At 34.9% G+C, this 17,929-nt stretch overlaps 1 protein-coding gene across 3 annotated transcripts in view; it reads left to right on the top strand.

Annotated features, from left to right (window-relative positions):
* The window catches only part of STAM (signal transducing adaptor molecule), a 65,370-nt gene that overhangs the window by 7,136 nt on the left and 40,305 nt on the right, over positions 1-17,929 (top strand). For all 3 annotated transcript variants that reach the window (XM_017529770.2, XM_017529768.2, XM_017529769.2), the window contains exon 2: positions 7,100-7,184. Coding sequence is in view for 1 of the 3 variants with exons in the window: in XM_017529768.2 (XP_017385257.1) it covers positions 7,100-7,184 (85 nt within the window). In the remaining 2 variants the exon portion in view is untranslated. The remainder of the gene's footprint in view (positions 1-7,099; positions 7,185-17,929) is intronic.

The following is a 17,929-nucleotide window of genomic DNA, read 5'->3' as shown; positions in this document are numbered from 1 at the left end:
AATACCCACTGGATTAAGAACTTGTATTCTTTGGTTCTTCTGTTTCTATTGTACCTCTACTCCAGGCTGTTCTTTCTCATGCTTTTAGGTTATCCTTTCTGTTTTGCCCTCCTCTCTGAGATGCTTTCATGCTGTTCTTTAGATACCTACTTCTTTATCTGGTTAGCAGAACCTCAGATTGCTTTTCTTTGCAGATACAGTTTCCAGGAGGATCAGGGACATTAGATGAAACATTTTTGAGGAATCGATTTGCAAAGAGGATAATTTCTTTCAGACTTACTTTTCCATTGGCTATTTTTAATGAACTGTTCCATCTCCAGGCTGACTGAATGGCAGTCCTATCCCCACAGCCTGAATGTGACGGGAAGTCATCCTGTCAGCGTTTCTCACCTCTCCAGCTCTTTCTTTGACACTTGGAGATTTTGAGAAAAATCAAAAGTAGCTGCTTATCAGGAAGAAGTTCTCCAATCTATTGAAAAGACTATTGAAATTCAAATGAGGCTCTGAGTGTGTTTTTTTCTGGGTACTGCTGGGCAGATTTCTCAATCTCCTCATTTTGAGTATTAGTGTAAGGATAATGTCAGGATAAAATGAGATCATTATGAAGCTTTGAATTCTTTAGAAGCAAGTCTGTTATTTTTGTCGCTTTTCCCTTTTCCACAAACTCTGTTTTTGTCTTAGAAAATAAATACTTTCAACTTCATTTGCTATTCACAGAACCATGTTGTAGGTAGTTTATAGTCTTCTGATTAAAAAAAAAAAAAAAAAAACTACTTGTTCTTTTATAAATGAGAAGAATTGTGCTACTGATTTTGAGATTCTGAGGCAGCCGCAATAAATGATGTGAACAATTTTAGATTTTTGAAGTGGGTTGTGTTTCTGATCCATCCATACAAATTTGAGTCAGATGCTGGTCCTATTTATGTGTAGGAAAGTAATGAAGGTAGTTCATAATATCTGCTGATAACTGTATCATGTGTTCCTGAGTATATCATTAATACAAGAACTGTAAGATAGTACTCAATTAGTAGGTGATTTATATTTGATCACACAAACTATTAACTTTTTAATAAGTAAGTTTTAATATGCTTAGCTATTACATTTTTAAATAAGGTGGCAGGTTTTAGAATTTGTTTTCTTTTAAAAAATGCACTTAAAAAAAAAGGCCTGCTGGGCTACCAGTCAGTAAGAATGATGAATTAATTATTAAAATGCACTAGAGGCCACAGTAATAACATGCTTTCCTTTTCTAAGATGAAGTAAATGTTAAGCTAAGTGATATTGTTCAGAATGACTCACTCAATATTCTTGGGCTTTATAGGGGTTGAGTACCTAGGGATTGGGCTCTGGAACTCCTCAATCAGAGCACTTCCACTTGGATTTACTGTATATATTGGGTTTCTTTGAAGATAAAGTTCTCTTATAGAGTGTTGAATGATAAATAACTTGACTAGTCTTTGTTTCCTAGGAGAGAGCCTCTAAATCCTTGGAATTTTCTGAGTAATAGGAGCATCTTTGTTATTTATGATAGGCCCCTGGGATAATATTAGGATAAAAGCTTATGCTAATAAGATGACTCAGTGTGAGGGCTGGCCACTCCAGAAAGAACTAAACATGTGATTAAAGGATTTGGGCTTTGAGTCATAGGACCTCCTGGGAAGGATAGGGACCTAGAGATTGGGTTCCACTATGTGGTCTGTTATTTCATAAATCATACCTATATAATGAAACCCCAGTAAAAACTCTGAACACTGAAGCTCAATTGAGCATTCTGGTAGGTGATACACGTTGTGGTGATGCACATTGATGTGCTCGGAGGGTGATGAAGCTTGCTAGCACAGAGGCTTTGTTTGGGACCCTCCCAGATCTAGCTCTGTACACGTGGTTGTTTGTATCTAGGGGCCTGCATTCATGGATTCAAACAACAGTGGATCAAACCTTTTAGAGGAAAAAATGCCATATGTCTGTACTGAATACATACAGACGTTTTTCTTGTCATTAGTCCCTATGCAGTACAATTACTTACGTAACATTTACATTGAATTAGATATTGGAAGTAATCTAGAGAATTTAAAGTATATGGGAGGATGTACAAGGCTATATGCAAATATAGTGCCATTTTATATTAGGGACTTGAGCATCCATACAAATTTGATATTTGATCCATGCTTTTTGGTATTCTTGGAAGGTTCTGGAACCAATCCCCCATGTGTACCAAGAGACAACTGTATATCTCTATTGGCTGGTCCTGATTTATGTCCTTTATGATAAAACTCTAATTGTAAGTACAGTGCTTTCTGAGTTATGTGAGTTGCCGTAGTGAATTAATTGTGAAGGATAGTGGGAACTCGGTATCCAGTTGGTCTGAAGTGCCTGGGGACCCTAGCACTTGTGCCTGAGGTTTGAAGTGAAAGGAGTCTTGTGGAGAGCTGTGCCTTCAACCTGTGAAGTCTGTGCTGACTGGGTAGTTAGCATCAGAAGTACGGTGGCCCTCTGGGTAGTTACTGCATTGTAAAGGGTTTCTGCATTTGAAAGTTAAGTTTGAAAACCATTAAACCAAATATTATTTAAGCTCAATGTGTTACTATGGCTTTTTGTGGATTCATGTCGCAGATACATGAGTAGTCTTAGCATTTTTTGAGCACTTAAGACTAAGAGCATGGTTAATGAAATAATTCTCCAAAGTAAAACTTGTTATTATTTTTAAGGGACTTACAATATATTACAAAAGCTTGAACAATGATAGGTAAATTTGAGCTAGTTCTCCTCTTTTCCAAGCCACTTTTACATGTTGGTGATATATTAATGTTTTTCAAAAAAGTTGTTTTTGAGTTCTTATTGTTTTATTTCCTTGTTTAAAACTCTTGGCATTATGATGTTTCTTGAGTCAGTACAAACACCTGAGCTAGTATTTTAGGTCTTCATGCTGTTCTCTTATTATTCCAAACGTTCACAAAGTAGTTTGTATTTCAGCCAGCGTAGATTCTTCATTGTACTTCTTTTCTTTTTTTCATGACTTTACTTTTTACTTCATTCACTTAATTAGAAACAAATGAATTCATTATTCTGTTCTCTTCATATTTTCTAAATATATCAGGAAGCCCTACCTGATTATTCTCCATTTTCTTTCCAGGCTCTTTACCTTTCTTTCAATTTGCTCTGCATTATTTGAAACCTTTTCTAGCTTATATTTAAGTTTATCTGCTGGTTTCATTTCCTTTTTTAGATTGTAAGCTACTTCTGGTAGGGTATGGGATGGACTGGAAGCTTATTCAATTTTGCTGAATATGTGTTCAAATTTTATAATTGCCTGCAAATAAATCACTTTATTGAGATCATGAACTTTTTGGATCTTTGTATTTATTCTTAAGCAAGGAATTAATTTGTGTGAATAACCTGCTTTTGCCATCTTCTAGGTTAGAAGATTGTAGGGTAGCTAGGTACTGTACCTAACCAATACCCATTTTGTTTTTACTAGATGCTTATTTTAGTTCTCCAGTAGTAATGTCTCACTAGCAGGTGATGCTGTGATATAGAGCAGGTATTAATACATCTTTTTGGTCAGTTGGCTGCTTTCTATTTTCTGCTTTTAAACTCACATGACCTATCTCCTGCCTAGGAGTAGGTCAAAATGAGGAAATAAGTATACTCGGTTGATCTAGGCAGCAGGGCACGGAGGAGAGCATGGGAGCAAGAATTTCATTATCACATGGTCAAGACTAACCATTACAGATAAGAGTCTTGGTATGAGTCATTTCTACCCTTCCCTTCACCCATCTCTGGTTAAAAAAATGGAGACTGCTATGGAGGATCTTGGTGATGTTATCTTTCAGCATCTGCTCTTTGAATTGCAGTGCTCCAGTCAAGACTGGTTACCCTCTGCTTCTGTATAGGGGTTATTTTGGAATATAATGATTTTTAAAAAGTATTTTTTCCTCCTACATATGTTCTTTTTCTCTTAAGTTGCTTTTTTCTTTTCTTTCTTTCTTTTTAATCTTCACATTAGAAGATAGTTTTCAAATAGCTTGCTTGTTTGCCCATGATTAATAGTGGAGAAATCACAAGCACATTGGCAGTTCTGATCATGTGGTTAGGTCTCATTGACTTAACTTCACTGTGGATTGGTCTGATGGCTCATTGACTATGGAATTCTGCTTCCTCCCTTCTCCTCCCCAATATTACTGTCTTTAGGTCTCTCCTCTTATGCTGACATGGAGTCCCCAAGAAAAGAGTCTTCTAATTTCTTGGAGGGTAATGGTTCGAATGTTGAATCAGCCTGGCATACTTGGGATGAATCTTACTTGGTCATGGCATATATAATTCTTTTTATACATTGTTGGATTCAGTTTGCTGATATTTTTGTTACTGGTGGAAGATATCCCAGTTACTGGCAGCAGGTCTGTAAGGGTCTGCAGCAACCTCAATTCTTGCCTCCTCAGAAGAAAGATTTCAACTGAGGGGCATAAGACAGAAAGAGATTGAGGCAAGTTTCAGAGCAGACGTGGAAGTTTATTAAAAAAGCTTTACAGCAGGAAAGAATGGAAAGTGAGTACACTTGGAAGAGAGTGTACTTGGAAGAGTTTGTTAATCTCAGTATGTTTTGGGGTTTTTCAGCTATCTTTCTGTTACTGATTACTAGTTGATTCCATTGTAATAATTTTGTGATTTCTATTTTTTAAGATTTGTCTTGGTTTGTTTTATGGCCCAGAAGGTGGTCTGTCTTGGTGAATGCTGCATGTGAGCTTGAGAAGAATGGGTATTCTGTTGTTTTTGGATGAAGCAGTCCATAGATGTCAATTGTCTATTATATACAGTTGGTTGATGGTGGTGTTGAGTTCAACCATGTCCTTACTGATTTTCCGCTTACCTGACCTGTCCATTTCTGATGGTGGCGTGTTGAAGTGTCCATGTATAATAATGGCTTTTCTGTTTCTCCTTGCAGTTTTATAAATTTTTGCCTCCTGTATTTTGGCATTCTTTTGTTAGGCACATGCTCATTAAAGATTGTTATGTTTTTCTGGAGAATTGACCCCTTACTATGTAATGTTCTTCTTTATCTCTGATAACTTTAGTTGCTCTGAAATCTAATCTATCTGAAAATAATATAGCTTTTTCATTTTACAAATTTTAGCATGATATGTCTTTCTCCATTTTTTTACTTTTTTGTTTGTTTGTTTCAGACAGGGTCTCTGTCACCCAGGCTGGAGTGCAGTGGTGCAGTCTTGGCTCACTACAACCTCCACCTCCCGGGTTTGAGGGATCCTCCTATCTCAGCCTCCTGAGTATGCTCAGCTAATTGTTGTATTTTTTTTTTTTTTTTGTAGAGACAGGGTTTTGTCATGTTGCCCAGGCTGGTCTCAAACTCCTGGGCTCAAGTGATCTGCTCACAACAGCCTCCCAAAGTGCTGGGATTACAGACATAAGCCACTGTGCCTGGCCTCATCCTTTTACTTTTAATCTCTATGTGTCTTCATGTCTAAAGTGGGTTTCTTATAGACAGCATATAGCTGGGTGTTGTTTTTTGATTGACTCTGACAATAGTATGTAGACCATGGACATGTAAAGTGACTGTTAAATACTTGTGTTAATGTCTACCATATTTGTTAGTATTTTCTATTCATTGCTCTTGTTCTTTGTTCCCATTTTCTGTTTTACTCCTTTTTTTGGCTTTTGTGATTTTCATTAAGCAGTTTACATAAATCCATTTTATCTCCTTTCTTAGTGTATCCGTTATACTTTTTAAAAAACTTTTTTATTTTAGTAATTGCCCAAGAGTTTTCAATATACATTCACAACTAATCCCAAGTCTGCTTTGAGGTAACATTGTACCACTTCATGGCTAGTGCAAATATCTTATAGTAAATTAGAATATTTTTAATTCCTCCCATCCCTTGCATCATTGCTGTCATTCATTCTACTTACATGGAAGCATATATGAGAGTATCATAATATATATAAAATCATAGGTAATGAATACATTGTTGCTGTTATTTTGACTAAAGTATTTTCTGTTAGATTAAAAGAAAAATAAAAGTTATTTTTGCCTTCAGGTATTCTATCTCTATTCCCTTCCCCTTTCCTTTCCCCTTCCCCTTCTCTTCTCTTTTCTTCCCTTCTCTTTCTCTTGTTCTGTCACCTAAGCTGGACTGCAGTGGCACGATCATAGGTCACTTCAGCCTCAATCTCTTGGGCTCGAGTGAGTGATCCCCCCACTTCAGCCTCCTCAGTAGCTGGGAATACAGGTAAATGCCACCAGGCCCAGCTAATTATTTTTTTTTTAAAGATGACGTCTTACTCTTTTGCCCAAACTGGTCTCCAACTCCCATCTTCAAGTGATCCTCCTACCTCGTCCTCCCAAAATGCTGGGATGACAGGCATGAGCCACTGTGCCTGGCCTTTAATGCTGTTTTTTTCTTTATGTAGATCCAAGATTCTGACTTACATCATTTTTCTTCTTTGTGAAGAATTTCTTTTAACATTTCTTGCAAGGCAGGTGTATTGCAGTAGATTCTCTCAATTTTTATTTGAGAAAGTCTTTATTCTTCACTTTTGAAGAATAATTTCTTAGGTTACAAGATAAATAACAGGCAATTATTTTCTCTGAACACTTAAATGCATACATTTTTATTTAAGGAGATACAGTCAGTCAAAACTTGGTTTTCTTTCCTTCAGTCCCCTCTCCAAATTATCAAAAAAACACATCAACAAAACTAGCTAAATGATTAACTTAATTACCTGAAACATTTTTATATTTACTAGCAAGTAAATAATCTTTTGATAATGAAAATAATATTTCTTATTTTAGTCTTTCTTTTTGCAGATGATGGTAGACCTATATATAACTTTTTTATAAAGGAAAAATCAATGCCTTATATTTTATTCTAAGAAGCAACTGAATTGTGAATAGGGAAAATAATTGCAAGAGATAATGAGGGTATGTCTCTCCTTTTAAAGATAGACATGAAAATAACTAGAATACTGGCAACTGTTCTGATTTGTTAAGACTTGACGATACTATAGTTTTGTGATTTAAAGGTGATTATACATCTTTTAAAGATTTTAAAAATAATGTTTCTGCAACTCCCTTTACAATCTACAGAGAAAGCAACCAGCGAGATGAATACTGCTGAGGACTGGGGCCTCATTTTGGATATCTGTGATAAAGTTGGTCAGTCTCGCACTGGGTAAGTATTCAGCGTTTCAAAGGATTTTTATTCTTCCTTTTTGAAAAACACGAAGGGGCAGGTGCAGTGGCTTGCACCTGTAGTCCCAGCCCCTTGGTAGGATGAGGTGGGAGGATTGCTCGAGCCCAGGAGTTGGAGGCTTCAGCATGTGATGATTACACCCATGAATAGCCAGTGTACCCCAGTCTGGGCAACATAGTGAGACCCCATCTCTTAAAAAAGAAGGATCAGGAGGTAAAATATGTTGCCATTAAATTTAGTTTATAAAGAGAATATTTTTGTTAGAAAAATTTGAAGAATCATCTCATTTAGGTTATATACCTTTTAACCAGTTAGGGTATCAAACATGACTGGTAAAAAGTTGATGCTGTAATCACCCTCCTTCATATTTTCTTCTGGAATCTAGTTTTTTCCACTGATTTTAGAGTCATTAGTGATCTCTCAGTTACCAAGATTCATGGTTTTTTCTGAGTTCTTTTCTCCTTTGTCAGATTTGCAACATTCCACCTAATTAATCACTTAGGTGGAATTGAAAGAATTTTTTTCTTTCTACTGAAAGATTAAAGGAATAGAATCTTAAACTTTTTGGCATATATTACAGAGCTTTCTAAAAAATACAATAATTGGATTACTTGGTGTGGATATGAGTGATTGCTTCAGTTCCCAGGCTAACAGCATTTAGCATTAGCAGTTTCGTTTACTGCTTTGTGTCACACAAATGGTATTGTTTTATTTGTGCACTTTCATGTGAAAAAGATTAGGAAGCACTGCTGCATTATACTTGACTTTTACAGGGGTAATATTGAGACTTTGCCAGTGTCTTCTTTGCCTCTTCTTCCTTCACCCCTAAATAAAGATGTTCCTAAAACTTTCCCTGATTCATTTTTTTCTAGGATTTTTTTCTTTTGGTCACACAACTTCCAGCTGTCTTTGTGTGGATGGCATTTGTATTTTCAGCTCTTCTTTCTCAAGCACTAGTCTTGTGGACAGTGCATTATTTCTGGATGTTCTGTATAAGACTTCATCTCACCATGAGAAACCAGAACTCCTGTCTCTTTTTGCTTTAAACCGACTTTCCCTCAGTTTTTCCATTTCTGTTAATGACAAGATGATTCTTTCATTGCACTTAAAACTTGTCACCTCCCTGTTTATTATTTAATTCTGTCCATTTACCTTCATAATCTCTCTCAAAATGTTGACGTTTTAAAGTCTGCTTACTCAGGTTTTTGAGCATGGCCAAAATGGTGCAGAGGCAGTTTTCTTCAGGGGCTGTCTACCGTCCACGCTAGCTTCTCTTGGCCCATAATGTCCTCTCCCATGAGGTTCCCAAAGGTTCCTCCTAAATGTGGTCCCATCCATCCCCTTTGTTGTGTTTACATTTTAGCATATTGTGACCTGGTTCACTAATTTAATTGAAAATTTTTAACTACTTTGTGTTTCATATCATGTTCCCTTTTCTCCATTTTTATTTACCCTACTTTGGACATTCCTTGCCTTGCCTAGGCTAGGAAATTAACCCCCTGGCATTTTTTTTCATTTCCATGTCTTTTCTAATTCTTATATCCAGTTGCCATATAACAGCTGTGTTCATGTTACTCCCTTATCTTCTATACTGAGTTCAGTTTAAACTCCTTAGTCTTTTGAATCATTCATTTTCATTTTTTTCCCTCCTGTATAATATTCATTTCAACTATTTGAGTTCCAGTGCTTTTCTACCTTAATTTGATGCTTTTGATCCTTCTGTTTCTTGAGGATGGAGTGTTTTCCTCTTTCATTTCCCATCTCTGTGCCTCATATCCTTTAAGACCAATGTAGATACCACTTCTTCCATAAAGCGTTTCCTTATCCCCTTTACTGACAATGATATGATCCGCTGCATCTTAAAGCACTCTATCAAAACTATTCTTATTTGTGTTTTTTCCTGCATTTTAGTAACTTATATCTAATGAACTTAAGTTTCTTAGATATAGTAAATCTAGTAGATTTGCTTTTGTTCTGCATGGGAAAGAAGCAAATAGCTTAGTAGTGGAGATCATGTACTCTGGAGAGAGATTGCCTGGGTTCAAATCTTGGCTCTAGCCATTTAGCTGTGTCATACTGGGTAAGTATCTTATCTTTCTGGGCCTTAACTTTTCCAGTTTTCCACCTAAGAATAGTCATAGTATCATCTTCATAGGGCAGTTGCTGTGACTATGAGATTAGTTTTATCAAGTGTTTATAACAGTACCTGGCATATGGCTGAATGAGTTCAACTCGGCCCTTTTCTGATTGAAGTCATATTTTGTGACAGTTTCTGTTGAAGACTGGGTACCAACCTAGACCATTTCATGTGTATTTTGGAGATAAAAGTTTTATTTAGCATTACAGCTGCAAAGCCCATCCTCTTTCTCTTCACTCTGTTGGTTTCCTTTTTATCTTTATTTTGTCACTTTTCATTTTGTAGATACTTTCTATAATAATTGGACCAGTTGCTTAAGATTGTCAAAAGGCAAACCCTCTTTTACAACTAGAAATATTCCATGTTTTTGCAGTTAAAAAATCAATTTGTAATGCATCTGAAATTCTGTATCATGTATAACAAAGCTGTAGAGATCAGTTTGTTTTTTTATGTTATATTATTATACCAGAAAAGTTTATTTTCCCTATTTTATTTCCTTTTGTAGTTGAAATTTACTAATTTATAGCTTTAAAAAATATTTTTCTTTTTTTTAAATTTTAACTGTTTATTTATTTATTCATTTATTTCTCTAGATTCCTTTGAAGCTATAAAAAATATTTTTCATTTGGCTGCTTTTTGTTTTTATCCAGCATCAATAGGTTGAGACACATGCTCTTTTTTTTTTTTTTTTTTTNAAGTTTTTCAAATTTATTTTTAAACTATATACTTTCTTTCAGTATATTCCTTAATATTTGAATTGACAATTGGGGATTTTAATTGACATTATACTAAGTCTATGAATTTACTTAGGAGGTATTTTCAGCTTCAGTAAATTCGATAATGAAGGTGGCTTTGTTTGTTCCTTTAGTCAGTGTTTTTTCCTTTTCTTCTTCCTCTCTCCTTTTTCTTCGTCTTCCCACTTATTCACTTAGTTTTGACTCCCTTAATAGTTTTTGCTCTCTGGTTCTTTTAAATCCCATTACGTTAATCTTCAAGCATTTATTGTATGAATAAATGGGATATAGCTTGTTATACCTCTTGTTAATAAAGAGTTGTTTGAAAAGGATTAAATAATAATTGAGATACCATTCTAATATTATTGAGGTTTTTAAAAAATGTCAGGTCTTCAGTAATTGCTCATATATGCAGTTTCTTTTGAGAATACTGTTTTACACACATGTCCAGTTGTGTTTTTACTTTCTTGTTCTCCCTTGATAGTCTCATATTAGGAAATGGTAAACATATGGGTCATATAGGACTATCATGGGCCCTGGGCACTTTTGCCTTCTTGGGTCCCTCTTTCTGTTAAAAAAATTAAAAATATCTTATAACTACATTGTTTTAAGGAAAAATATATTAGAATTATGTATTAAAACATTTCCTCTGAAGCAAAAGTTCATTTTTTTCTTCTTATTTTAAAAGAAACTAAAACATTTTTGTGTATTTCTAAAATTATTGTGAGTCCTAGGCACTGTGCCTACATACCTAATGCATAAGCATTTACAGAATTGGGTTATATATTCACAGGTCAACTTAGTAATAGCAAATTGTTAGGTTTCTTTCAGATGAGCACTAAACTATGGAATACTTATGGTGGCATTCCTAATATGTCATTTGTTTTTATTTTTGTGGTAATATATATAAAATAAAATGAACTGTGTTAAAGTGTTCAGTTTGGTAGCATTAAGTACCTTCACACTGTTGGGCAGGCATGCCCAGTGTCTCCAGAACTTATCCATCATCCCACACTGAAGCCCTGTGCCCACTAAACGACTCATTCCCCTTCCCTCTAGCTCCTCTTAACCATTTGTAATTTGTCTGTCATATTTTAAATCATTTTATAATTAGTATATGTGGACAACTTGTTGAAACCTGGTTTATGTTTAGTAGGAAGCTGTGATTGGATATGGGTTGTTGACAATAGCATAAGAATGTTGAACAGTATTGTAGGCCGCCACTGAGGTATTCCAAATACCTGATGTGCTTTAGAGAAGACTAAAACATGTATGTGGGGTGAGAGGGTAAAGGGGACATGAGTTTCCCAGAGACAAATTCAGATAGAGACTTTTGAAGTAGAGGGATGTTGTAGATTGGAATGCAGTTCGGAAGTGATTTGTGATTTGGGCAACAATCTAGATTTAGACAAAAAATTATTATTGCCATTTGGTGTTAGCCTGAATCAAATTTTATAAAGTGCAGTGATTTTTTTAAGAGGACAGATTCAGAGATGGTGGAAGAACTTTAGGAGGAGCATTTCACTTTCAGTAATTTTGTATTTTTTAAATCAAAATGATTTGTAACTAGTAATATATGGTAGAATTGTTTAAAGTAATCTGCCTTAGAATTATGGTAGTTTGAAAAATACTCTTAGGTTTTAAAGGGGGAGAAAAGAGCTAGTACTGTGAAGTTTCATTTAGTCAGAATTGTGACCCAGAAACGTGGCTCTTAGTGGTGTTGTGAAAAATTTTTAATTCCTTCTCTTAAAAAGAAAAAAAAAAACCCATTTTCTGTTCTTTACACATATACACATGTATATGTATTTATGTTGGTTGATTTAAAGAAATGATACATGCTTATATAAAATATTCTTTTAAAAATAAGCATATATTCACATGGCTCAAAAGTTAAAACAGTTTAAGATGATGAACATCGACAGGTCTAATTCCTATCCCTGTTTCGCTGCTCTCATCTTCTGTAGGTTACCACTTCGGTTTATTTTGTATCTTTCCATTATTCTTTTACACAAATGGGAATACATTTTCCCCCAGTTACATGTAGTAAGCATATTGTATATACTCTTTTGCATTTATTGCTTAATTTTTTAATGTGTCCTGTCAATCTTAGAAGTGTATCTTTTTAAGTCTATTAGCATTGGACAAATTTAGAAATTATTTTCTAGTTTAACATCAATTTTGGTGTTATGTAGAATATCTAATACATATATATAATTATTGAATAAAAATTAATAATTTTTAGTAATTATCTCAATTTCAGAAAACCTACTAGATGTAATCCCTGTTTACTTCATTTAGGTTATAGTTTTTTTTTTTTTTTATCTTGAAATACTTGATTATGCTGAACCTAAAACTTTAACAAACATTCTGAAATTTTTTTCTGACGCCTCAAGATATTCACATGATTTTTAGTATGCAGTTTCCAGTGTATGAGTAACTAGTGAAGAATGCCCAGCCAATTAGGTCATATGATGGGCTGAACAGCCTTCATTTGTTTAGAAATCAAGAGAACTTTCACAATGATAATAGTAGTTTTCTTTAACATGTCTTCACATAAATAATTTTTCTGTGTTAGTGTTGATTGATTTGTTTATATTATCATATGTAAACATAGATGTAAAGGTAGATACTGATTATCCACAATAATAAGTTAAAGTTCTGTAATTGACTTCTAGATTAATTTTTGCTATTATTTTATATGTTAGCTGTCTTTGCTTAGCTTTAGCCAAAAATATAGTTGACTGAAGGTGGAAAGCATCATGTAATTTTTTCTTTACCTGACTAATGAGTATATTTTGCTACTAAATTTTTGGTTTATTCCAACAGAATTAGATAATAATGATAGTCATTACTGATATTTTGTGAAAAATACAAATGTAAGCCTTTGGGAAGGAGTTTGTTAAAAATGTTTTTCCTTAGCTTTGTATTGTTTTGTCCTGGACTGGACTGTGACTATTTCCAACCTTCAGTAGGAAGTTGAAAGAGTATTTCCTGATTTTGTAAGGGAAAAATAATCTCTGATCTGGATATCCTAGACTTGACAGGGCAGCATCAGGTGGAAAAAGAGACCTCTTTCAAGTCTTTTTTTTTTTTCCCCAATAATCATATTCTCATTTTACAGGACTTTATTTTTCAAAGTCTTTTAAGTGCTCTTTTAAGAATAATAGTCATGGCCAGGTGCAGGCGCTCACGCTTGTAATCCCAGCACTTTGGGAGACTGAGGCAGGCAAATCATGAGGTCAAGAGATTAAGAACATCCTGGCCAACATGGTGAAGCCCCATCTCTACTAAATATACAAAAATTAGCTGGGCGTGGTGACATGTGCCTGTAGTCCCAGCTACTTGGGAGGCTGAGGCAGGAGAATCGCTTGAACCTGGAAGGCGGAGTTGTAGTGAGCTGAGATCGTGCCACCGCACTCCAGCCTGGTGACAGAGTGAGACTATGTCTCAAAATAAATAAATAAATAATAAATAAGAATAATAGTCACTTATTGACTACTAATTGCTTGACAGGCCCTGTTAAAGTGCCCTACGAACATTTTGTTTAATCATCACAGCAGTTCCAGGTACTGTAGATTTTCCCAGCTTACAAGTGAGGAATCTAACCATATTTAGGATTCTTTTATATAACTTAAAATAAGGAAGGTGTTCCAGCAGAATTAAAGAATTGTTTTTTAAAACATGATCTTGATTTCCATGTTTTTTTCAGTTTTGTAACATGTCAGAATTTCTTTAATTCGTTTCATTCCCTTTGCATTAGTTGTTTTTTCTCTTATTCATCAAACACTTACTGAATACTGAGTATCATGCTTTGGCTACACAGTGGTGAATAAAGCAGGCATAGCCTTTATCATCAACAGTGCTGACATTCTAATGGTGGAAGATATGAAATAAACAGATAAACGGATGATGGTCAATAGCTAAGAAGCTAGTAACCAGTGTGCTATAATGGAAAATAAAAGGGTAGATTGGTGTGAAGGGGTTACATTTATACTATAATTTTATTGTTGAGAAGAGACAGAGTTCAAAGCAGTGTATCCCTGAAAGAGGCAGTAGCATGTAGGTGAATGCTGAGTGCTGCAAGGTAGAGAAAACTTGATGCCTTCTAAGAACTTGAAAGTTACAGAGTAGCTGGAGCAGAAGCCAGTTGCCCTGAATGAGCACAGAGTTGGGTATCAGAGTGAGTTAGAAAAACAGAAGATGACGGTTGGCATATAGGTTGCTTTAAATTAAGATGATAGAGGGTTTTCAATGATTGGTAGTGACAAGGTCTAATGACTCCAAGGTCCATCGGGTTAATAAGATGTTATAGAAGTTGAAAAGCCAAGGTGTTGGAAGCATTGGGTACACTGTTATTAAAATCTCCGAGAATTAGGAGAGGAGTGATGTTGGAGTGAGAGGCAATGAGCCAGTAGCTAAAATAATTGACAGAAGGGGCATTTGAGATTTTTGAATGAACTGCAACATGAGGAGACTGACATGATCAGAGCTGGGCAGTTTTAGGAAAGAGGGAGAATGATTTGGAAGAGGCTCGGGGAATGAGTGTACATTGCTAAACATAATGCATATTGAACAGATAGTACAGAGGTCCAGCCCCGGCACTATTTCTCCAGTTATTCACATTTTTCATTAGTGCATATATTTGTTACAAGATATGAACTAACATTGATACATTACTGTTAACTAAAGTCCATAATTTACATCAGGGTACGCTGTGTTTTGTGTAGGTTAATGGGTTTTGACAGTGTATATAATGAGGTATGTCTACCATTGTGTAATTCATGTATCTCTCATTACAGTACCATCCAGAACAGTTTTATCACTTTAAAATGACCTATGCCCCATCTGTTCATTCCTTCCCTTCCTCTCTTTGAACTTGAAACAACCACTGATCATTTTACTGTTTTCAACTTTTTTTCCAAATGTTGTCTAATTGGGATCATAGACCATATAGCCTTTTCAGACTGGCATCTTTAACTTGTCAATGTGCATTTAAGGTTCCTCTGTGCCTTTTCGTAGCTCAGTAGCTCATTTCTTCCTGTTGCTGAATAATCTTCCATTATATGGATGTTCTACTGTTTGTTTATTAACCTATTGAAGGACATCTTGACTGCTCCCAGTTTTTGGTGATATTTAATAAAGCTGCTATAAACATTAATTTGCAGGCTTTTTGTTGACGTAGTTTTCAGTTCAGTTGGGTAAATATGTGAGGACATGATTGCTGGACCATATGGTAAGACTGTTTATCTTTGTTAGAAGCCACCAGACTGTCCCTACAGTCTCTGTATGGTTTTATTTTTTATATTCAAGTCTTTGATCTATTTGGAAATTATCCTGTTAGGCAGTATGGAGCATGGTTCTAACTGTATTCTTTTCCATTTGGCTACCAAATATCCCAACACCAATTTCTGCATAGTCCATCTTTTTTCCTTCTGATTTGAAATACTTCTTTTACATATTATATTTGCATATGTATTTGAATCTATTTTCCCTTTTGATTCATTGGTATGTGTTTACACATTCTGCTATCACATGGTTTTAATTATCAATATGTTTTAACATTTGTCAGAACATGGTCTTCATTTTTAATTTTTTCTGAAGTTTTTTTTAGATACTCTTGCCCCTCCCTGCTCTCCCTAGATAAACTTTCAGATAGAGTTGACTGTTCTAAAAATAAAACCTTCTTTTTAAATTGGCTTAGTTTTAAATTAACAAATTAATGTCTTTATGATATTAAATCTTCCTATCCAAGAACATAGCATATCTTTTTGTTTATAACCTTCAGTAGTGTTTTTTAAGTTTTCCTCTTAAAAGTCTTGTACATTTTTTGTCATGTTTCTTATGAGGTATTTTGTCCTTTTTGCTGCTATTTCAGTGGGATTTTTCTTTCACTGGTTGTTTGGGAACTTCCTTTCTTAAAGGATGGATGAGATTAGAGCATCTGTGTATCTGGAAGAGAATGATGCACTGTGAGGGGGAAATTGAGATGATGATTCAGGACAGAATCAGGATAACAACAGGAGCCAAGTCGTTGACAAGGCTGTAGGGAACGGGATCCAATGGGAGCTGATTTTTCTGTCTTTACTTGCCTAGACAGTGGTTTTAACATTTTTATTTTACTAAGTCTTAAAAACACCATATATTTTATAGAATGAGAACTGTAGAGTTCTAATGACTGTAGAGCTTGTTTTGCAGATGGGAAAACTGAAGACGTAAGATTTTAATGTGACTTGTCTAAAAAGAGTGAACAGAGGCAAAATTAGAAATCAGATTTCTTTAACTCCCATTTTATGTTTTTTCCTACCTTCACTGTGCTGTGTGCTTAAGTGCTTCTATGAGCAGTTATATTTGAAGGTCAAAATTATGAATCAAGCCATACCAATCTTATAGTAAAGTTTTTGATAATTCCTGCCTCCCCCGTACATTATGTTACATTGTGTTTTGTTTGACTGAAATATACCTTAGTGTTACATTGTCTGGGAAACTCAAAATACTATGGTACTGAATTTAATCCTCATTGTTTGGTTCCATATGTAGTTCTGTTTACCTCCTTTTCTAGTGAAGTCCTTTGGGACTTACATGAACATGTTTGTTAAATAGTCAACATCACTGTGTGTATTTGTCTATATTCATGTTCTGTTATCTCATAAGAAATGCCTACTTAGTAAGCTTAACATTAAGGGAAGAATTTTATATCTGTACTCTATAATTTGCCCCTTTTTATGTGTTGTGTGGATTATGTTTTATGCTGTGTGTGTTACAAATCAAATTTGCATTTTGAATATGTTCATATATAAGGATTGCATTATTTCTGTTCTGATTTCTTCTGTATTTTTAAATTAGAATTTTCTTACAGTCTCTGAAATGCTTTCACACTTATGAAAGGCATCTAAATAAGGATCTATTCAATATTCAAGGAAGGTTTTATTATCTGTTAATTTCTAAAAATATTTAGTTCATTCAGCAAAGATTTGAATTCCCATGTCTTTCAGCTCCTGCATGCCCGCTAGGTCCTGATATACTAAGACCTGTCAAAGCTATGCATGCACATACTCCCCCTTCCTCCAGCATAGACATACATATGTCTTTGAATGGTAAGCCGTAGTAAAGCTTTTTTCATAGCATTATAGACGAAGATGTAAAGTTCAAATCACTCGAAAATAACTTTGAAAGCCACAGTTGTAAAAGTAATGAGAAAGAATAAGACATTTTTGTGCTTTCAAGAACTAAAATTGTTTAGAGTCTCTAAATCTCTGGCATGAGTCTAGGAGTTTGGTATTAACATTCTGATAACGAGGTATTAGACACCTCCCCTTTTACCGATGAGGTCTGTGGAAGCTTCAAATCCTTTTTCTACTGTATCACAATGCTGCTTTTGTTTGGCAGTGGTTTTCAACTTGGGTGGTATTGCTCCATTAGGAATGGTTTCAGGTGTCCCATGACAGGGGTTGGTTTCTATTCATGTTGATCAGTAGTAACTAGCAGGGATCGGGGATGCAGCATGCCAGATAGTCTTCCACTATGAAGAGTTTTTCTGTCCTGAATACCAAGAAATGTCTCTACTTAGAACCCTATTGCTAGGGTCCTTGTACTTTTTCAGCCTTACTTCATAGGTGATTAGAGGTTTAACCATGCAAACATGTTTGTTAACTATGTTTTTTATTATTGTTGCTATTGATAATTTCTGTTTTTGTCATTTTTCTTTTATATTTGCAGTACTTTTAGGCAAATACCCTGTGATTTTGTTAGGCCCTGGGAGAGGGATAATGAAGAGGTAATATCCTCATTTTGAAAACGTGATTGAAAAAAAAAAGAAAAAAAAAAAAAAGGGGAGAAATGCCAGATGTAGGTGA

Source organism: Cebus imitator, unplaced genomic scaffold (genome assembly GCF_001604975.1).
Source record: "Cebus imitator isolate Cc_AM_T3 unplaced genomic scaffold, Cebus_imitator-1.0 Scaffold61, whole genome shotgun sequence".
Lineage (NCBI taxonomy): Eukaryota > Metazoa > Chordata > Mammalia > Primates > Cebidae > Cebus > Cebus imitator.
The sequence above is the reverse complement of the archived record's forward strand: the minus strand, read 5'-3'. Positions and strand labels throughout refer to the sequence as shown.